This window comes from Halichoeres trimaculatus, unplaced genomic scaffold, assembly GCF_033239565.1.
Source record: "Halichoeres trimaculatus isolate MK-OKI-2021-1 unplaced genomic scaffold, fHalTri1.1 fHalTri1_scaffold_20, whole genome shotgun sequence".
In the NCBI taxonomy this organism is placed as follows: domain Eukaryota; kingdom Metazoa; phylum Chordata; class Actinopteri; order Labriformes; family Labridae; genus Halichoeres; species Halichoeres trimaculatus.
In genome coordinates this window covers 25,431,997-25,449,479 of record NW_027437198.1, presented here as the reverse complement: position 1 = coordinate 25,449,479, position 17,483 = coordinate 25,431,997, and the positions used below count along the sequence as shown (strand labels likewise).

Here is a 17,483-nt window from a genome sequence, read left to right as displayed (position 1 = left end):
TTTCTCATTCGTAGTTTGGGCGGTTTGGGCTTTAATCCTTTTAGCACACTGAGCGGTTGGAAAGGAGTAAAAAGCCCAAGAATGGGTATGACTCAAGCTCACTTCAGATGGTATTTTCTGTAAAATAATATATTTTTTTCTGTTTTTTTCCCCATATCATCATTATGTTTGTTAAGATGTTTTTGTAAAATTTTTTTTTTTTTTTTTGCAAGTCAAAAAGTGTAGGAAATAGTTTTTTTGATAATCATTGTCTTAATACTGAATTTGAAACATAGTCAGTAGTAAATATTGACTGTTAAATCCAGACGTGTCGCCCCTTTAAGACGCTGGTATTAAGCCACGAATGCGAAACGCACTTCACTGCGGCTCTCTGTTTTGACTCCATGTATGTGTGGCTGCGTATGTCGCCTCCTTTCCTTCACTAGTTTACTTCATTTTCCATCTCTGCGCACCTCCAGCGCTGGCAGCAGAATGGCAGCGGCAGCTCCCAACCCGGAGGACTCCGCCAGGAGCGGCGGCAGCGGCGGCACCGGCACACCCAGCGCCCTCGCGGGAGACGGGGACGCTGAAGAGACCGAGGACTTCACCTCCTCCTCGCACTGCTCGGAGCTCTCTCGGCGGCAGAACGAGCAGAGGAAACAGGGCTTGTTCTGCGACGTGACGCTGGCCTTTAGCAGCGGGGTGGCTACCGGGAGCATCCAGAGCTGTGAGTTTTCAGCCCACAGGTCTGTCCTGGCTGCAGCCACTGATTATTTCACCCCCCTGCTCGGAGGACAGTTCTCTGAGTCCCTGTCTGGACGGGTAGAGATGAAGGAATGGAGCTCAGAGCTGGGGCCTGATCCGGACACGGTGGAGAGTGTCATCCAGTACATGTACACAGGGGAAATACGCGTTAGTACCTGCAATGTACATGAAGTCCTGGAGCTAGCTGACAGGTAGGATCTAGTTCCTGTCACACTCGTGTTTGTGCATGTATGTATGAGACAGTCAAAGCATGAGGCCTTCAGAGGCTGCTCTGAAATTGTTGTTTTGTTCTGTGCAAACAGTGGTTTACTCAATATAAACTTCTCATCCTCTCTGACATGATGCATTCCCAGGTTTCTCTTGTTGCAGCTGAAGGATTTCTGTGGAGAGTTCCTCAAGAAGAAGCTGAGCCTGACCAACTGTGTGGCGGTCCACAGTCTAGCCCACATGTACACCCTGGACCAGCTGGCTCTACGTGCTGCCGACATGATCCGCCGCAACTTCCACAAAGTGATCCAGGACGAGGAGTTCTACACCCTGCCCTTCCACCTGGTGCGTGACTGGCTGTCCGACGCAGAGATCACCGTGGATTCTGAGGAGGTGCTGTTTGAGGCTGTGGTGAAATGGGTCCAGAAGAACCCAGAGGAGCGAGGCCGCTACTTTGAGGAGCTCTTTCGCCTCCTGAGGCTGCCCCAGATCAAGCCCACCTACCTGACCAGGGTGGTGAAGAATGAGCGGCTGGTGGCTGCGAACGAAGCCTGCCTCAGGTTGGTGTCAGAGGCTGTGGAGGGTCACGCGATACGCTTTGAGAACCTCAAGTCAGCTGATATGGAGTTCTGGTCTTCACACATGGCCTCCTTCCAGCCCCGCTTTGGCCAGAACATGGACGTTATCATGGTCGTCGGAGGTGTGTCAGAGGGAGGTGACTACCTGAGTGAGTGTGTGGGTTACTTCATATACGAGGACCGGTGGGTCAACCTGCCTCACATCCACAACCACCTGGATGGCCACGCCATTGCTGCCACTGAGTCCCACGTGTACGTAGCCGGATCAATGGAGCCGGGCTTTGCAAAGACAGTTGAACGGTATAATCCCAACCGCAACACCTGGGAGCAGGTGAGCAACCTAACCACACGCAAGCACTCCTTCGGCCTCACCTGCATTAAGGATATACTGTACAGCATCGGTGGCCACGGGAACTTCAGCCCGGGCTTCAAAGATGTCAGTGTGTACGAGCCTGAGCAGGACAAGTGGCACAACCTGGAGTCTGCTCCCAAAATCCTGCGGGATGTGAAGGCGGTGAGCGTGGAGGACCGGTACGTGTACGTCACAGCTCGTACACCCGTGGACACAGATAACGAGGATGGACTGAAGACAGTGACGACACGCTACGACACAGAGAGCCGCCAGTGGCAGGATGTGGACTCCCTGCCGCTCATCGACAACTACTGCATCTTCCAGATGGCTGTGGCCTCCACTAACTTCTACCACACCGCCTCCTGTTGCCCCAAGAGCTACACAGTGAGGGATGAGGTGGCCAAGCAAAAGATCAGCGTGCGCATCTCTGATGAGATCCTGGAGAGCCTGCCTCCTGAGGTCACCAGCATCGAGGGCGCCGCCATCTGCCACTTTGACGAGGACGTCTTCATCATCGGCGGCTGGAAGAACAGCGACGACGTGGACAAGCAGTACCGCAAAGAGGCCTACCGTTACTGCGCTGAGCGGAAACGCTGGATGCTGCTGCCCCCTATGCCTCAGCCTCGCTGTCGAGCCACCGCCTGCCACGTCCGCATCCCCTACCGCTTCCTGTACGGCTGTCAGCGCTACCCCATGCCCCAGAACCTGGCGCGACAGCGAGACCGCATGCAGCAGATGCAGCAGCTCCACCGGCGCACGCTGACCCTGCGCCGGCAGCTCCAGTCGCAGATAGAGTGCTGAGCAGGACGGAGCTGCTTCCAGAACAATTCTTCTCAGTCCATCGCAGCCATCTCCATCAGCTCCTCTGTTCATACACAACACGCTGCAGCAGGTCTTGAGTTGCTCCCATGCAGGATTTCATCAAACTGAACTCTGTGCCATCGGCTCCCATGCTGTGTTGTGTTAAAGCCATGAAACGTGACGGGAGGCCTGGTCTGCTCGGAGGGATACGGCGAATGTAAACATGTGAATAAGAGTGTTATATAGCAGCCAACAGCTAAATATTCTTGTCAAATATGTTGGTGTAGATTCTGTTTATCTGTTTGTACATAAGTAATATGAAGCTGTATATGTAAACATTTCTATGGATATTTTACATTCCTTTATGTATGCCTGTCCTGCAGAGGCAGTGTGACATTACTAGCTGCATTCCTACGTTCAACCAGCTCGCTTAATGAACTCTTATTTCATCGTAACACTGTGACAATCTCCTCATGCAACTACAACATCTGTACAAAAGTCTTACGCACTCAAAGTACTTGATATTATACCTGCTATATTACCGTGGCTCTGTTTGTTGGTGTGAGACCTCAACAAAATAAGAATTCCTTCAGGAAAGCTGTTAATCTCAAAAAATACCGTAGACTAGTTTGCTTCAACAATGCAGTTTCTTCTCAACAGTTGCTCTGAATATTTGTAGATGTCGACAGTTTTTGTTGCTCATGCCAGGCTTGAAATGAGGATTTGTTTTTCCAGAAACGACGAGAACTGTGATGTTGACAAGATGTGATATGTATTGAATTCATTCCTGAGTTATTCTAACATGTAAACATTCTTTAAGCCACTGCATTAAGCACCAATCAGAAGCAGTGGCTCAATCATTCCTTTCTTTTGCACTTTGGCAGGCTAATGCTCGGTGTATTCCTGTGCAAGTTGGAGAAAACACTAAGAAATGTGTGAGTGTGTGGACCGGGTTGAGCAGAGCATCGCTATCTGCACTTTTTAACACCAAACTATTTGTTGTTTTAAAAAAAGACATATTTAATTTGCCTCTGCACTTTGCTTGTTTCATATCAGACAAGGTGATTGTATTTTGGAAATGTTTTGTTCTGGCCAGCTAACAGCAAGATGAAAGATTTTATCCTTAGTTGCAGATCTGCTTCATTGCTCCATAGTCTCCTTTCTCCATGTAACATCATCCAAAAGCGAGATGAGACGAGAGGAACCAGACTTTAAGGCAAAGGATTGTTTTATGAATGTGCTGTGACTGACATTCAGAAATTCCCACTGTACCTGCAGCATCTATCACAGGAAAAAGGTTACAGAGCAAAGAAATGATATTCATTTCCACTGTGTGACCATTGTTTAACAAAGCACTACGAATATCAAGTGGATAAGCTATGTAAATTGCTTTGCATGTTAAAGTCTGACCTTGTGTCCTAATATTGGATGTAAGCTAATGAAATGCTAATATCATCACTTGCAATTAAAGTTGTTTTGTAAAACAGCAGTTTGTGCACATTGTATGTATTTTTTATTTTTCTGCTTCTCTTTTCAGTTTTATTAATTAATTAATTTCAAGTTTATTTAAGTTTATTCACACAAACGTGTTAGCTGAGCGAGAAATAGCAACTAAACAACATTGTAGTCAGAAAAGGAGCAGGCTGAGACTGAAGCTTATTGTGCTCGCCCCCAACACAAGTTACACAGTTTTTAAAACATATAGATGGTTACCATTCCATACATCACAGTTAAATGTTTTGCTTGGTTTTCTTTTTGAATTGAAATAATGATAAACAGTTTTTTTGCTCTGGGTCCAACTTGTTCCAAATATTAACCCCAACAACAGAAATACAGTGCTGTTTTATGTTTGTTCTTACAATCTTTTTTTTTTTTTAATATTTCACCTCCTCTGTAATTAAAAACCATATCTCTCTTTTGAAACAATCCCTGGATATGAACAGGTAACTTTTTGTTCTCTATGTTATACATAATCTGGGCTGTTTTAAAGACAACCAAGTCCCTACATTTTAAAGTTTTCAGTTTGATAAAAAGTTTGTTTGTGTGTTAATCAATTATTTTATTAATTCATTTATTTATGTATTTATTATCTTGTGATTTACAGGGTCGGACCCCTGCAGATGAGGATGGGAACCTTTCATCAGGACCATGTCAGGGGCACAGGACATACCGTCCCACTTCAAGTTATACAAGTACTGGTGCCTTCAATTACTCTTGATGAGCTCGTACTTCTGATACACCCCAGCCAAAATAAGTGTTTCGTGTAAATAAACGCTCTTAATATATTCACTAAGCGAACACTTGGATAGATGATGTTTAGTGTTGTTTAATGTCAATGCCACGTCACAGACTAAATATGTTCTACTTCCGTGTTTCTCGTTGTTTTGTGCAAGTTGTCGAAAAAACGACACTCCGACAGGAACCGGAAGGCAGTGGAACCGCTTCAGCTAACAGATGATTCTGAACGTAGCAACAGTACATGTGCAAGGAGGCTGACGACTAATTAGACGTTTTCTGCTCGGATAACCTCAAAAGACCAGCTATTTAATTCAAGAAAATGGTAATCTTTCATTGAATATTTTAGGAGGGGCGATAACACCAAATAACCTGCACTCTAGCGGGCTAAACACAGTTAGCATAGGTAGCTTCGCTGCATTGGTTACCACTGGAGGAGAGCTATCGCAGTTGCTAATGCAGTATTTCGCGGTTTTATATAGATTATCTATGCATATCCTTTGCTGTATAGTTAAAATATAAGATTTAGAGTGGTTTTAGCCCTTTATATTTATTCCTGCATGAAGCACAGGATGCTTAGTAGAGCTGAGTGTCATTCAACGAAGTGCTAACACCTTAAGCTAACGTTAAACAACCTCTATGCAGCTTCTATAAACATGTACAATAAAAACACGACACTTATTTAGCATAGAATAATGTGTGTAATACTGCTGCTTCGTCGCCTGGTCTCATTGTAACACTACAATTCCTGTCCAGGCTAAGATTCCTGAGCTGTCCAACCCGTCGGTGTGTATGAAGGACCCACAGAGGGTCCAGGAGATCCTTGAGTCTATGGTGAAGGCCGGCTCCAACACCGTGCAGGTATGGGAGTGTATTTAGACAAGCTTTTACCTTACACGTGCGCCTTGGCTGTTTTCTTATTGTCTGTCTTTATTCCAGGTGATCTCAGATTTCGACATGACTCTAACTAGGTTTGCATACAACGGGAAAAGATGTCCTACTTGTCACAGTAAGTTCAATGCACCACCTAAGTGCTACAGAAGGTTGATTTTGATAAGCAAATAAATTATTTTCTCCATGTGTGTTTTTTTTTTTCAGATATTTTAGACAACAGTAAACTTATCTCTGAGGAGTGCAAGGAACAGGTGAGGATGTCAAAGCAGTTTTTTGTTTCTTCTACGATACCGTATTGCATCTTTTATAATATCTGCATGAAAACCAGAGCTAACACATTGTTTTGTTGATGCGCTACTGTTCTGAGAAGCCAAATATGTTGTTTGCTTTGCTCAATGATGAGTTCAGATTTCAGTCAGCTGAATATACCAAAATGAAAAGTATTCAACAGTTTAAAGTGATACTCTGGGATGGAACAAGTTGGGTCCTATCACAAGGTTTAGGGCAGAAATTACCCCTACAGCAGTGTTTTTGTGCAGCAGAAGCCCAGAGCGCATGCACCAAACACCCCCTCCCTGCTCCTCTGCTGGTTTCCTCTGCACTCAGATGGGGCCAATTTTTACTTGAGCAAAAACACAAATAAACGGACTCCCACCAAAAAAATCTGATATGGGTCTGCATTCACGCTTTATTTAGAGAATTTTCAGCGCGTTACTTTCACACACTTTCACACACGGACCAATCCGAACCGCGCGTGCCATGCCCGGTTCGGATTGGTCAACTAGTATGCAGCTTTGCAGCGGATATACTGAATGGATTTTTTACGTTCTTTTTGGTCTTAATATTGTGTAGATTGGACCATGGGAACGTAACAGCCCTATAAACGGTGTCATTAAGATGTACAAAGCTTCCAAATCGTAAATCCTCTTGCATGAGCATTATTTGGGAGTTGAATTTCATTTTATGAGGGATTTCTGGACTTTTTAGTCTCACAAATCTTTGACATTTGGACACAAGAAATCTTTCATCACTGATATGTCACATGATATTCAAACTGAATACTGTTCTGTTCATGTCAGCTGAAGCAGCTGCTCAACACATATTACCCCATAGAGATCGACTCTTCAAGGTCAATAGAAGAAAAGCTGCCTCTAATGGTGGAGTGGTGAGTTGATCTAACAAAGTTTATACCAAAATTGTATATTCCACTCTGCTGTGTTCATAAAACTGTTCTTTATTATATCCTACAGGTGGACTAAAGCTCATGAGCTACTGGTTCAGCAGGCGATTAAGAAAGACCTCCTGGCGGTGGTGGTGCGGGAGTCTGAAGCCATGCTGAGGTCAGGAAACCTGCTCCATCGACAGACTGGGAATCTGTTTTATAGTTCAAGCGTTAAACAGTTTGACGTCTTTTAACAGGGAGGGCTATCCGCTCTTCTTCAACCACCTGCGTGACCACAGCATCCCTCTGCTCATCTTCTCTGCTGGAATAGGAGACATCTTAGAAGAGGTTATTCGCCAGGCTGGGGTCTTCCACTCCAACGTCAAAGTTTTCTCCAACTACATGGATTTTGATGAATCTGTGAGTAGCAGTATCAAAGAGTGTGATGTGATTTGATTTGTCCAGCAGGAGCTGAAGTAAAGTGATGAATGTGATCTGCTGTTACAGGGAGTGTTAAGGGCTTTCAAAGGAGAGCTGATCCACATCTACAACAAACGAGAAGGAGCGCTGCTCAACACGGGACACTTTCAGGAGCTGCGGACGCGGCCCAACGTGCTGTTGCTGGGAGACTCTCTGGGAGATCTGAACATGGCTGACGGGGTCCAGGACATGGAAAACATCCTCAAGATTGGCTTTCTTAACGACAAGGTAAATAAAAAGTAAACACTCTGTTTGTCGTTGGGTTTCTGGGCGATGTGAAACACCTTTTCTCACTTCTGTTTTTCCGCTCTCAGGTGGAGGAGAGGAAGCAGTCTTACTTGGACTCATATGATATTGTCCTGATAAAAGATGAGACCTTGGAAGTCCCCAATGCTGTACTTCTCTACCTTACTGGGAATAAGTGAACAGAGAAAAGCACCGGCCGGTTGGTTTTTGAGACTCCAGGGCCCTGCTCAGAAAGTGCCAGATGATGGCTCACTGTCAGCCAACTCCAAACGGTTCATGACTCTATTAAAGACCTCCACAACGGACCAGTCACATTCACCATTTCTCCCATTTTAAGATTTTGTCCCTCCACCTTCCCCTCTACTTTTTGGTTCTTCTGCTGTTTGACCACGCCGTGATGAAGGCTAGATTTACAGAGCAGCATGTAACGTTTGTGTGACTTTGGGTGTAGTTTTAACCGTTTGGGGAAGTTTTGTTAAAGTTTTTGTCTTCATAGAAAGTAACGAAAAAGGGAAAGAAAAAGCACTACACAAACGATCGCACTCGTCTTGAAATTTGACACTGATTCCAGCCTCTAACAATAAAACATCTCTACAGCTCATTTTTACCCAACATTTAAAAAACATGTTGTATTAACTGCGTCTAGTCTTCCACCCTCTGGTCACATTTTAAAACGCACAATAATGGGTGGATGTGTTGTAGAACATTGTTTTCTGTGTGTCACGCTAAGATTTTGATGATACTTTTACTAAAATGATTAAAAAACAACTGCAAAGCTCTTTTGAAGTACGTTAGAACTAGAAGCTACCTCAGAAGTGTCACTGATGGAAAAGGTTTTAGAGTCACCTGTTATACACAAGCTCCTGATTCATTTTCACCTTTTGGTTTCAAGAAGTTGTTTTAAAACAACACAGTGACATACACACACTGTAAAACTTCATTTTTATTTCACTCCATTTTTGTCATCTCGCCCCAAAACATTTTCTCTTTATTTGTCAAACTTTCCTGGAATAAATCGTGGTGTTTTAAAACAGTTGTTTACAGTTGTTGTTTTTTTTTATAATGAAATCTTCCACGGCACATTTCTTAAAATAACTTTATGGTCTCATATATACAGTACATACAGTGTTTTAATTTTTCTAAATTTGTTTTTTAATCCATACGTTTTTCGTCAGCTGAACAATTTCACATTTAGCATTTTCTTCAGTGTCACATTTTAAAGATGCTATGATATATGTTTTAATTGGACTACCTCGCCCCCTTCTGGCCTGGAGTCTCATCTACACCATTGTAATAACTTAGAGTGAGGTGTGTTTGTTTTGGAATTAAAAGGAGATCGGATTGAAACAAATTTTCTTTGTTCAAGACAACTTTTTACTGGATACAACACGTCGAGGTGAGGTATTTATTAGTACACTTACGTAGCAATATGATTTGCAGAATGACGTCAAGCAAATGTAGCCGGCTAAATGTAGCTAACGCGACAACAAGCTAACACTGTCGGTTTGTAAGTAGTTTAGTAGCTGTCTATATTAAGCGCTGCTGGCAGTCCGGTGCTCTAAGACGTGTCTGTAATGTGTAACGTCAGTAAATCCTGGTTGTGTCCAGAGCTAACGTAACCTCACTCTTCATTTATCGATAGACTCTCAAGTTTGAACAGACCACTGCAGAATAACTGCTGTTTAGCCCGCCTATTAGCCTTTAGCTTGTGTGTTTAGCCGTTGGCTCGCGCTCTTTTTCTTTCCCGTTTAGCTTTCGTCTGTCGCTCTTCTGTCCTTGTTATGTCTGACAGTTAGGCCCCAGTGTCCACCATCACTACAAAATTTATCACAGAAATCGTTTTCAGCAGACAAAAACACAAATTTCTCTTTTTTTCTACTAACCTTCGTCAGCTGGTGGTGTTGCCATAGAGACTTCAATGTGTCGTAAACCAATCTGGTCGTGTTCAACCCAATCAGGAAGCTAAGAATTAGCATTTTGAAATAACCCGTAACCTGTAATATTGGAGCTGATAATCTCATTTTAACGTGTGGATTATGATCAGGTATATCTATAAGGGAGACTTTTTCAAGATCACTTAGGCTGTTTCCCCAACCCGCCTACTACATACTACATTTGAATGTAGTATGCATGTTCTACATGTGAATGTAGTATGTTGTAGGCACTACTACTGCTTTTGCTCGTAGTATGTAGTATAACTGTTCTGTTGGGTCTGTTTTGTAGTTTACTACTCTGGTTTCCAGTCTTGGAAGGTGGCGCTACTGATGATGTTGGGGTTTTTTTGCCTTTGATATAAATATACAAAACAAGCAATTTGCAGATCTTGGCATTTGGTTATTTTGTTAATCATATCAAACAGAATCATCATTCTTGATTTCTAATCTTACACCAAAAGTCATATCGTGTACTGAAAATAAATCTGAATGGGATTTTTATTTTTTACAGCTGATGTAAAAAAAACACTTCTATATAACCCACGTATGGTTTAAAAAGTGAATTAGTGATTTATATGGGCGAATTAATTTTTATAAGTGAACACCTCTTTTACAACTGGAAGTGACAAGATTTATGTTTGTTTCTTCACATTGGACAGTCTAACGTTAGTGTTGTTGTATTGTAGTTATAATGCTGATTAATTCCAGTAGATGGCAGTAATTCACCAAAACCTGCCACCGCATAGACAAACGGTGTTAGTGCCGTGCATTGTGGGAAACAGTATGCCTGGTAGACTGGTCTGTTGCATACTGAGAAATTTTCCTGGATCAGTAGGACATCCAGGGATTTTTAGTATCCTGCAGATTTTGCAAGTTTTCGTGCACTAATAGTGTAGCAGGCGGTTTGGAAAACAGCCTTAGAAACTCCTCACACCCCCTTTTAACACTGGCTTCCTGTTCACAGCACACTGACCGCCCAAACAGATGCTTACTTGTTGTCCATTTCATCAAGCTTCTTGAAAATCATTCCAAGTTTCACTTTTAGACAGAAACATATTTTAACATATTAGAGTCAAACAAACTGACTCAAACGACCGTCTCTTCAAAAGTGAAGAAGTCCTTTTTATTCATAACTCATCTCGCGTCACTTGTTCAGCCTGGCTGTCCTGAGGTTTCAGTTCATCCTCTACAATCTTCCCATCTTTATTTCTGTCCTGGTTATTGAACATGTCCTCGATTATAGTGTCAGCGTTGAACCCCGGCCGCAGTCGTCCTCTTCCTTCCTTAACTTGGAGCATGATGAAAGCTGAAAACTGGAGGAAAAAGGTTTGGAAAAAGTGACTCGTTTAGACTTTCACCATCTTACACCTGAGCTTTTCAGCAGAAACCCTTGACCCCAGACTCACCTCCTCTAGTGGGACCTCTTTGTCACCGTTGATGTCCATAGCAGGAAAGAGAGGATCAGGTCCGTCATCCAGCCACACAAACATGAAGCCGTCAGGTACCCCCTTCTGCAGCTCCACCAACTCCAGCTCGAAGAAGAGCACGGCACTACCAGGAACTCCTCCCGCTAATCGAAGCACAAACGGTGAGATTCATGTCAAGGGTTGAAGATAGAGTGTGTATTAAGCAAATTCACACACTGACCTCCACTTTCACCGTGTCCCCAGTGCGGTGGAACGATCACCTCCCTCCTCTCGCCCACACACATGCCACTCAAACCTTCCTCCAGGCCTGAGATCACCTTGTATGCTCCCAGAGTTGTGACTGAAGGTGAGTTCGGGTCCCTAGAAAACAAGAGACGACCTGTGACTCATCACTAAAGACACTGATCTGTGTCTAAAACCCAGAGCCATGCTGCCAAACATGCCACACGTACAGATATGAAGCTATCTGCAGCTGAAAGCCCGTTGAAATGTGCAAGCAGTGATTACATGCATGAACCAGGAGGAGGAGGATGCAGTGCAGCGGAGTGAACAGCAGAGGGCGCTCACGAGGAGTACAGCAGGGTGCCGTCCATCAAGGAGCAATTATAGTGATACTGGATCAAATCGTCAGCTTCACTGGTCAGGCTGCATTCCTGAGGCTTGTGGGTAACCGTAATCTGGACCGGGTCTTCAGGGTTGTGGAAGTCAATGACGTGGATGTCAAAAACCAGCACAGCCGAGCCAGGAATGAGGTCTCCTACAGCCGGAGAGAGAAAAGAGACGAAGTGACGAAGCAGAAATTTCATGGAGTGTTGGTTCACGCTCTCAGAAAACTTACCAACCCCATCTTCACCGTACGCCAAGTGAGGAGGGATGACGATCCTCCTCTTCTCTCCTGCACACAGCCCCTGCAGAGCTCTGTCCATCCCTTTGATCACATACCCCACCCCGATGTACGTGTTGTAGGTGCTGTTCCTCTGGTAGCTGCAAGAAGAGACATGCAGATTACGATCTTGGTGTTTAGAAGGTCAGATCTTATCATTTGCTGAGGAGCGTGAGTTCACCTGGAGTCAAAGGCCGTGCCGTCCTGAAAGGTCCCGTTGTAGTGATAGCGGATGAAATCTCCAGTCACTGTCCTCCGGGTGCAGCCTTTGGGCACCTCCTTCACCTCCACAATCAGATCATCCTTAGGGTTGAACAAGTCGACCAGCAGCACCTCAAACACCAGCGTGGCCTGAGGAGGGACTGTGGATCCTGAAAGAGAAGGGTGTATTTTTATACCTCCATTTTAAAACCAGCACTTTGGTTCACAGTGGGACACTATGGACGCTTACTCCAACTTTATGATTGGGTTTTCTTTAAAGGGGACATATCATGCTGATCCCTGATTTAATACTTACATATAATATAATAAATTTTAAAACAAGACCTTACACCCCCTGAATTTTCAAAAAATTAGATATTGTATTTTTTCTGATATCCTAGAACGAGATTTGATGCCTCTGAAAATAGGTCATTGCCATCTGGCAGCGAGACTTCGACCGTTGTGACGAAACGAGGATCCTTTCTTTTTATTGGAGTAATCTGATAAAGCAGCTCCTCCTCTGTGATGTCAGTTAGTCACACAACCGCCACCGAGGGATACACCCACCAAGAGCCGACTGACTGAGTGCTGGATGCAGGAACTCTGCTCTGCTGAGCAGCTCGGCTTTACATGGTGAATTAGCAGTTAAAACACTGTAGTTTTAGCAGACGTCGTAATACTTGTGAGACTGTGATATTTGCATGCTTGGTCTGACATGCACTGTGAACCTGGACCACAATAATGCTGCGGTAATAACATAGTGAGGAACTGAGGGTAGAGGCGATCTTTTGACGACACTTTCAGCATGATGGATAAAACAGACAGAGAAAAGTGAAGGAGCAGGATGGAGCCCTGTTATAGAAATAGTTTATTGGTGAAGTCTGCCTATATTTCCACGTATAAACTATACATGTTACAGTACCGCTTTGACTCACCACACTGAAGCGCCCTGAGATGATCTGTGTCCAGGTGGATTTTCTTCCTCCTGAGCTGCAGAACCGTCCGGGTCTGACTCGGGGTCCAATACAAAAGGACGTATCCTACACTCTGCCATTTTATTAGTGCTATCAATGCCTTACGGTGAAGTTTTGGCAAACAGCAAACTCGCTCGGTCTGCTCCATCCAATATGCCGATTTTGTAAATACTGCCATGCTGCAAAAACCACCCCCTGGCTCTACCCCCTCCGCCCCTCTGATAGAACTGACCAATCAGAGCACAAAGGGCTGTGACGTTGTGAGGTTACTGGAGGTCATTCTCCAAACGGAGCGTTTCAACGAGATCTTCAGAATGGCCTAAAATGAGGACATTGAGAACGCTATTGTGGGGCAATGAAGGAACTAAATGACTTGTACTGAGGGCAGAAATGCTTTACAGGCATCCTAGTCTGGCATAGTGAAAAGGAGAAACAAGCAGGATATGTCCTCTTTAATGATGCTACTGTAACTCTGAATCAGATGTTTGATGATTACCATATCCGGTCTCTCCGTATGCGAGAAAGGGAGGAACGATGACCACCCTCCTCTCCCCCACACACATGCCCAACAGACCCTCGTCCATGCCTTTAATGAGGTCGCCCTGGCCCAAGTAGGTGTCATAGGTCGCATTTCTGGAATAACTGAAACAAACACAACAGAGTCTTACAAATGAGGAATAATGAAGCCGGACTTCTCTGCAGAAACCTGCTCGCAGCCTCACCTGGAGTCAAAGACTTCCCCCGACAGCAGTGTGCCGTTATAGTGGTAACGGATGAAATCTGAAGCCGCAGAGGTGCGGTTGCAGCTTGCAGGTTTGCTGAGTATGCGTATTTGAACCTTGTCCTCCTCATTCCAGATATCCAGCAGCAGAACATCATAAACCAACACGGCATCAGGAGGGATTATACCACCTGTCAGGGAGAAACCACACACTGTAAACAAACCATGGCTCATGTAGGCTCCATCACTGTCACCGTGCTGTTATCACCGTTTTGTTTTTACCTGTTCCGATGCTTCCATAAGCCAGGTGTGGAGGGATTGTGATCCGCCTGCGCTCATTCACACACATCCCCTGAAGACCACGGTCCATCCCTGTGATGAGCCGGCCCAGGCCCACCTGGCTGATGAAGGCTTTTCCTCGATCATGACTACAGACAGGAAGTGAGGGATGGAGGAAGTGAGTTAGGGAGATGATGATGCAGTCAGATTGTAAAAAGTAACTCAGAGAAAAAGATCTTTATCAATGAAGGCATAAAAATCACATTTCACATCAAAAACAGCGACACAGCATTCAAACTTCAGTATTGAATATTATTTTTTTTTATATTGACGTATTAGAAAAAATAAGATACCACTTTTTCATCATAAAAAGTTAACATAACCTATAATTAGACGTATATTTACAAGTATTTATATAAGTGTATTTTTCCAGAGTAATTAATCACTTAGTTTTTTATTACTTTTGCTATAAGACAGGGGGGAAAAGATGGACACGTCTGCAGTTATCCAGCTGAAGTACATTAACTTAGAGCCTGAATCTGAAGTATTTGTAGGAGTGAGTCCCATATTCTATGCAAAATGCAGTTTACAGACGTGTCACTCATCTGCACGGTGTCAAACAGCACTAGGACTCTTCATTCCTGCAGAAACATCAGTGTTGCTTGGTTAACGCAGTTTACACGTTTTGTCCTGTCAGCACATCGGTGACTAATCAGAGCTACTCCTCTCCACAGACCATCAAAGATGAAGTAAACCCTGACATCTCAGCATGAGTTTCACTGTAACTTCACCTGGAGTCAAACTTTTTCCCGTCAGAGTAGAAAGTGCCGTTAAAGTGATATCTGATAAAATCTTCTGTCCGAACTTCTCGGGGACAAACTCTCGGGATGTCGTAGCGGTCCACTTCCACGTCCACCAGCGGCCCGGGGTTGCTGTACACGGCGACTGCGTGGAGGAGAAATATGACCGAAGAAAGTATCGTATCCATCTGGAAAAAACGCCAACAGTTGGGGAAGTTTGCTGAGCAGAAGGCCCGTCTGCCAGCGGGGAGATGCCGCTGAGATGATGAGTGAAAACGGCATCAAGTCACGGACAGGGCAGCTCAGCTAAGGCTGCGGAAACAAGAGAACTCACTTCCGGTTAGTCTTACAAAATAATGGCCGCATGTTTGAACGGATGGAAGTAAGTATGTGACAGATCAAAACCAAACATACTCTGAGCGATTTTCTGTTTCAAAAAGTTATTAATGGATAAAAAAGAACACCCCACCCCACCCCCACCCAAAAAAAAAAACTTTTGGTGAAAAATCAAAGTCTGACCCTCTCTTTTTTTCTATTTTTTCCCAATATTTTTGACTAAAAGTAAAGGGGGCTTTTATAAAGAAAACCCAGGGGTAAATAGGCCCCCCATTTTGTCCTATGGTGTTTTTCAAACTTTGAAGTATTCTGTTAAGTTAGAAAACTGAAAGGCCCTTATGTTTTCAGGATTTTGATAAAAGTTAGAATGCTGGAAGAAAAAAACACATAGGCTAACCTTTACGGTTTTTTTTCTTTTCTTTTTTTCAAACCAACATCCTGACAGAAGAGACAGGGAAAATTCTAAGGGATCCTATAAATATAGCTTTTGTGTACATAAATCCTCATGGACTACATTTTGAATAATGAAAATTTTGATTAAAAAACAAAACTGTCCTATTATACTGTTATAAATAATAATAATAATAATAATAATAATAATAATAATAAAAGCACTTACCCTTTAGTTTTTTTTTCAGGGATTGCATCCAAAACAGTGCTAAAAAAAAACACAATGGGAACATTCGTAGGGCTCTTATAAAGACAGCCAAGGGGTTTAATAGCTTGTGGGGTCTGAATTTTGGTAGGGTTGTTTTTTCCTTTTGAATTTGGCGGAAAAACAAAACAAAAACAAAGGCTAACCACTTACATTTTTCTTTGATCAAGGTCTGTTTATTAAGAAAAAAAGGATCATCACAATGTGAAAAAACAATCATTGAACATATATATTTTTTTGTTCAAACTCAAACCCACCCTCAACCTCAATCAGCCAGACAAAATAATAATAATAATATAAACATTTATACCGCAATGTGTTTTGCCTCTACACCTTCAAAATAGGTAAGAAAAGGTTTCCAAATATCCTAAAATTTTGGACAGAACCTTTTAGTCTGTGTCTTATCTTCTCTAATTGAATGTAATACATAACATCTCTGACCCAAAGCCCATACACAGGTGGGCATACATCCTTCCAATTCAACAAAATTCTCCTACGATCCAAAAGTGCACCAAAAGAAATTAAACTACCTTGTGCTTTCGATAAGCGATTATCCAAAGTCACTCCAAATATTGTAATGAACGGGCAAGGACTTTGGGCAAAACCACATATTTTAGAAAAAGTATCAAAAATATTTTTCCAAAAATTCTGCAATTCCAAACAGGTCCACCATTTACATTTTTAATAAAAAACAAAAAAGGTTTACCCCTGGGGCCTCTTTAAACATACTAAAAAATTCCCTGAAAGTTAACCCATTTTGCCCATTCACTTGATCATTTATTTACAAAAAGGAAAAAGGAAAAGAAAGAAAAGCAAAAAAAAAAAAAAAGAGGACATTTTGGAAATTTTGAAAAAGGAAAAGAAAAAAAACGCACAATTTCTGAAACGTCTGAAGGAAATCTAAGGGAATACACTTAGGTTATCTATGTTTGAAAAAAAATGATTGTGACTTAATATATGTTTACTTATATTTGCATGAATGTATGTATGTTTGAGTATAAATATACAAGTAAATATTTATATGAACATATTAAAGTGTGTAGGATTTAAATGTACATATGTAGGTATGAATGCACATGGTTATATTTTATCATGTATTATTTTTTTTTTGTCAATGTAGCTAGTACAAATTATGTCTCTTTTCCGAGATAATTCTCATTTTTGATTCAATGTAATAGTTTTTTTCTTCCTCAGTGGAAACTGTCAAGTGTCAGCTTTTATTTTTGAAACAGAGTTCACAACTTCCGGCCTGGTACCGTCTTTATCCTTCCTACTTGACGCATGTTTTGGGTCGTGGACTCAGCAGGGAGGGGGCGTGGCCTATGGTCCCCCACCCACTTTTAATGGAATTCTGCAAACGTGTAATGCCCGGTGTTAGAGGCCCGACCCTCTGACTTCACTGAGTCTGAGATGAGCTGAAAATTATAACTTTCATCCAGATAAACCACAGTTAGTCTCTGAAAGCAAAGTGGGGAAGCTGTGTCACTGCACGTGTTGGAGAAAAAATTGAGTCATGACAGAAATCAATGAAAGGATCATTTATCTATTACAGGAAAAGGCTCAGGATACTATAA

At 42.9% G+C, this 17,483-nt stretch overlaps 3 protein-coding genes across 4 annotated transcripts; 2 read left to right on the top strand and 1 right to left on the bottom strand.

The window, feature by feature from the left end:
* Nucleotides 1-348: 348 nt before the first annotated feature.
* Nucleotides 349-4,144, top strand: LOC141809980 (kelch-like protein 11). Its single transcript, XM_074697266.1, has 2 exons — nt 349-935; nt 1,098-4,144. The coding sequence occupies exons 1-2, from the start codon at nt 388-390 to the stop codon at nt 2,680-2,682; spliced, it is 2,133 nt and encodes a 710-aa protein (XP_074553367.1). The 5' UTR covers nt 349-387; the 3' UTR covers nt 2,683-4,144.
* A 937-nt stretch (nt 4,145-5,081) lies between these two features.
* On the top strand, nt 5,082-8,158 carry LOC141809611 (cytosolic 5'-nucleotidase 3A-like). 2 transcript variants are annotated; one of them, XM_074696711.1, is made up of 9 exons: nt 5,082-5,242; nt 5,680-5,778; nt 5,857-5,926; nt 6,016-6,062; nt 6,891-6,976; nt 7,062-7,151; nt 7,231-7,393; nt 7,481-7,681; nt 7,768-8,158. In XM_074696711.1, the coding sequence occupies exons 1-9, from the start codon at nt 5,240-5,242 to the stop codon at nt 7,876-7,878; spliced, it is 870 nt and encodes a 289-aa protein (XP_074552812.1). In that variant the 5' UTR covers nt 5,082-5,239; the 3' UTR covers nt 7,879-8,158. The 2 variants fall into 2 exon arrangements, with proteins under 2 accessions (XP_074552812.1, XP_074552810.1); XM_074696709.1 differs by having other exon boundaries at nt 5,083-5,242; nt 5,674-5,778.
* A 533-nt stretch (nt 8,159-8,691) lies between these two features.
* Nucleotides 8,692-15,267, bottom strand: LOC141809610 (peptidyl-prolyl cis-trans isomerase FKBP10-like). The gene is made up of 10 exons (XM_074696708.1): nt 14,910-15,267; nt 14,122-14,267; nt 13,841-14,030; nt 13,615-13,760; nt 12,125-12,314; nt 11,899-12,044; nt 11,628-11,817; nt 11,281-11,420; nt 11,040-11,203; nt 8,692-10,946 (listed from the first exon to the last, which is right to left on the bottom strand). Exons 1-10 carry the CDS (start codon nt 15,104-15,106, stop codon nt 10,761-10,763), a joined length of 1,695 nt encoding a protein of 564 aa, XP_074552809.1. The 5' UTR covers nt 15,107-15,267; the 3' UTR covers nt 8,692-10,760.
* Nucleotides 15,268-17,483: the final 2,216 nt, after the last annotated feature.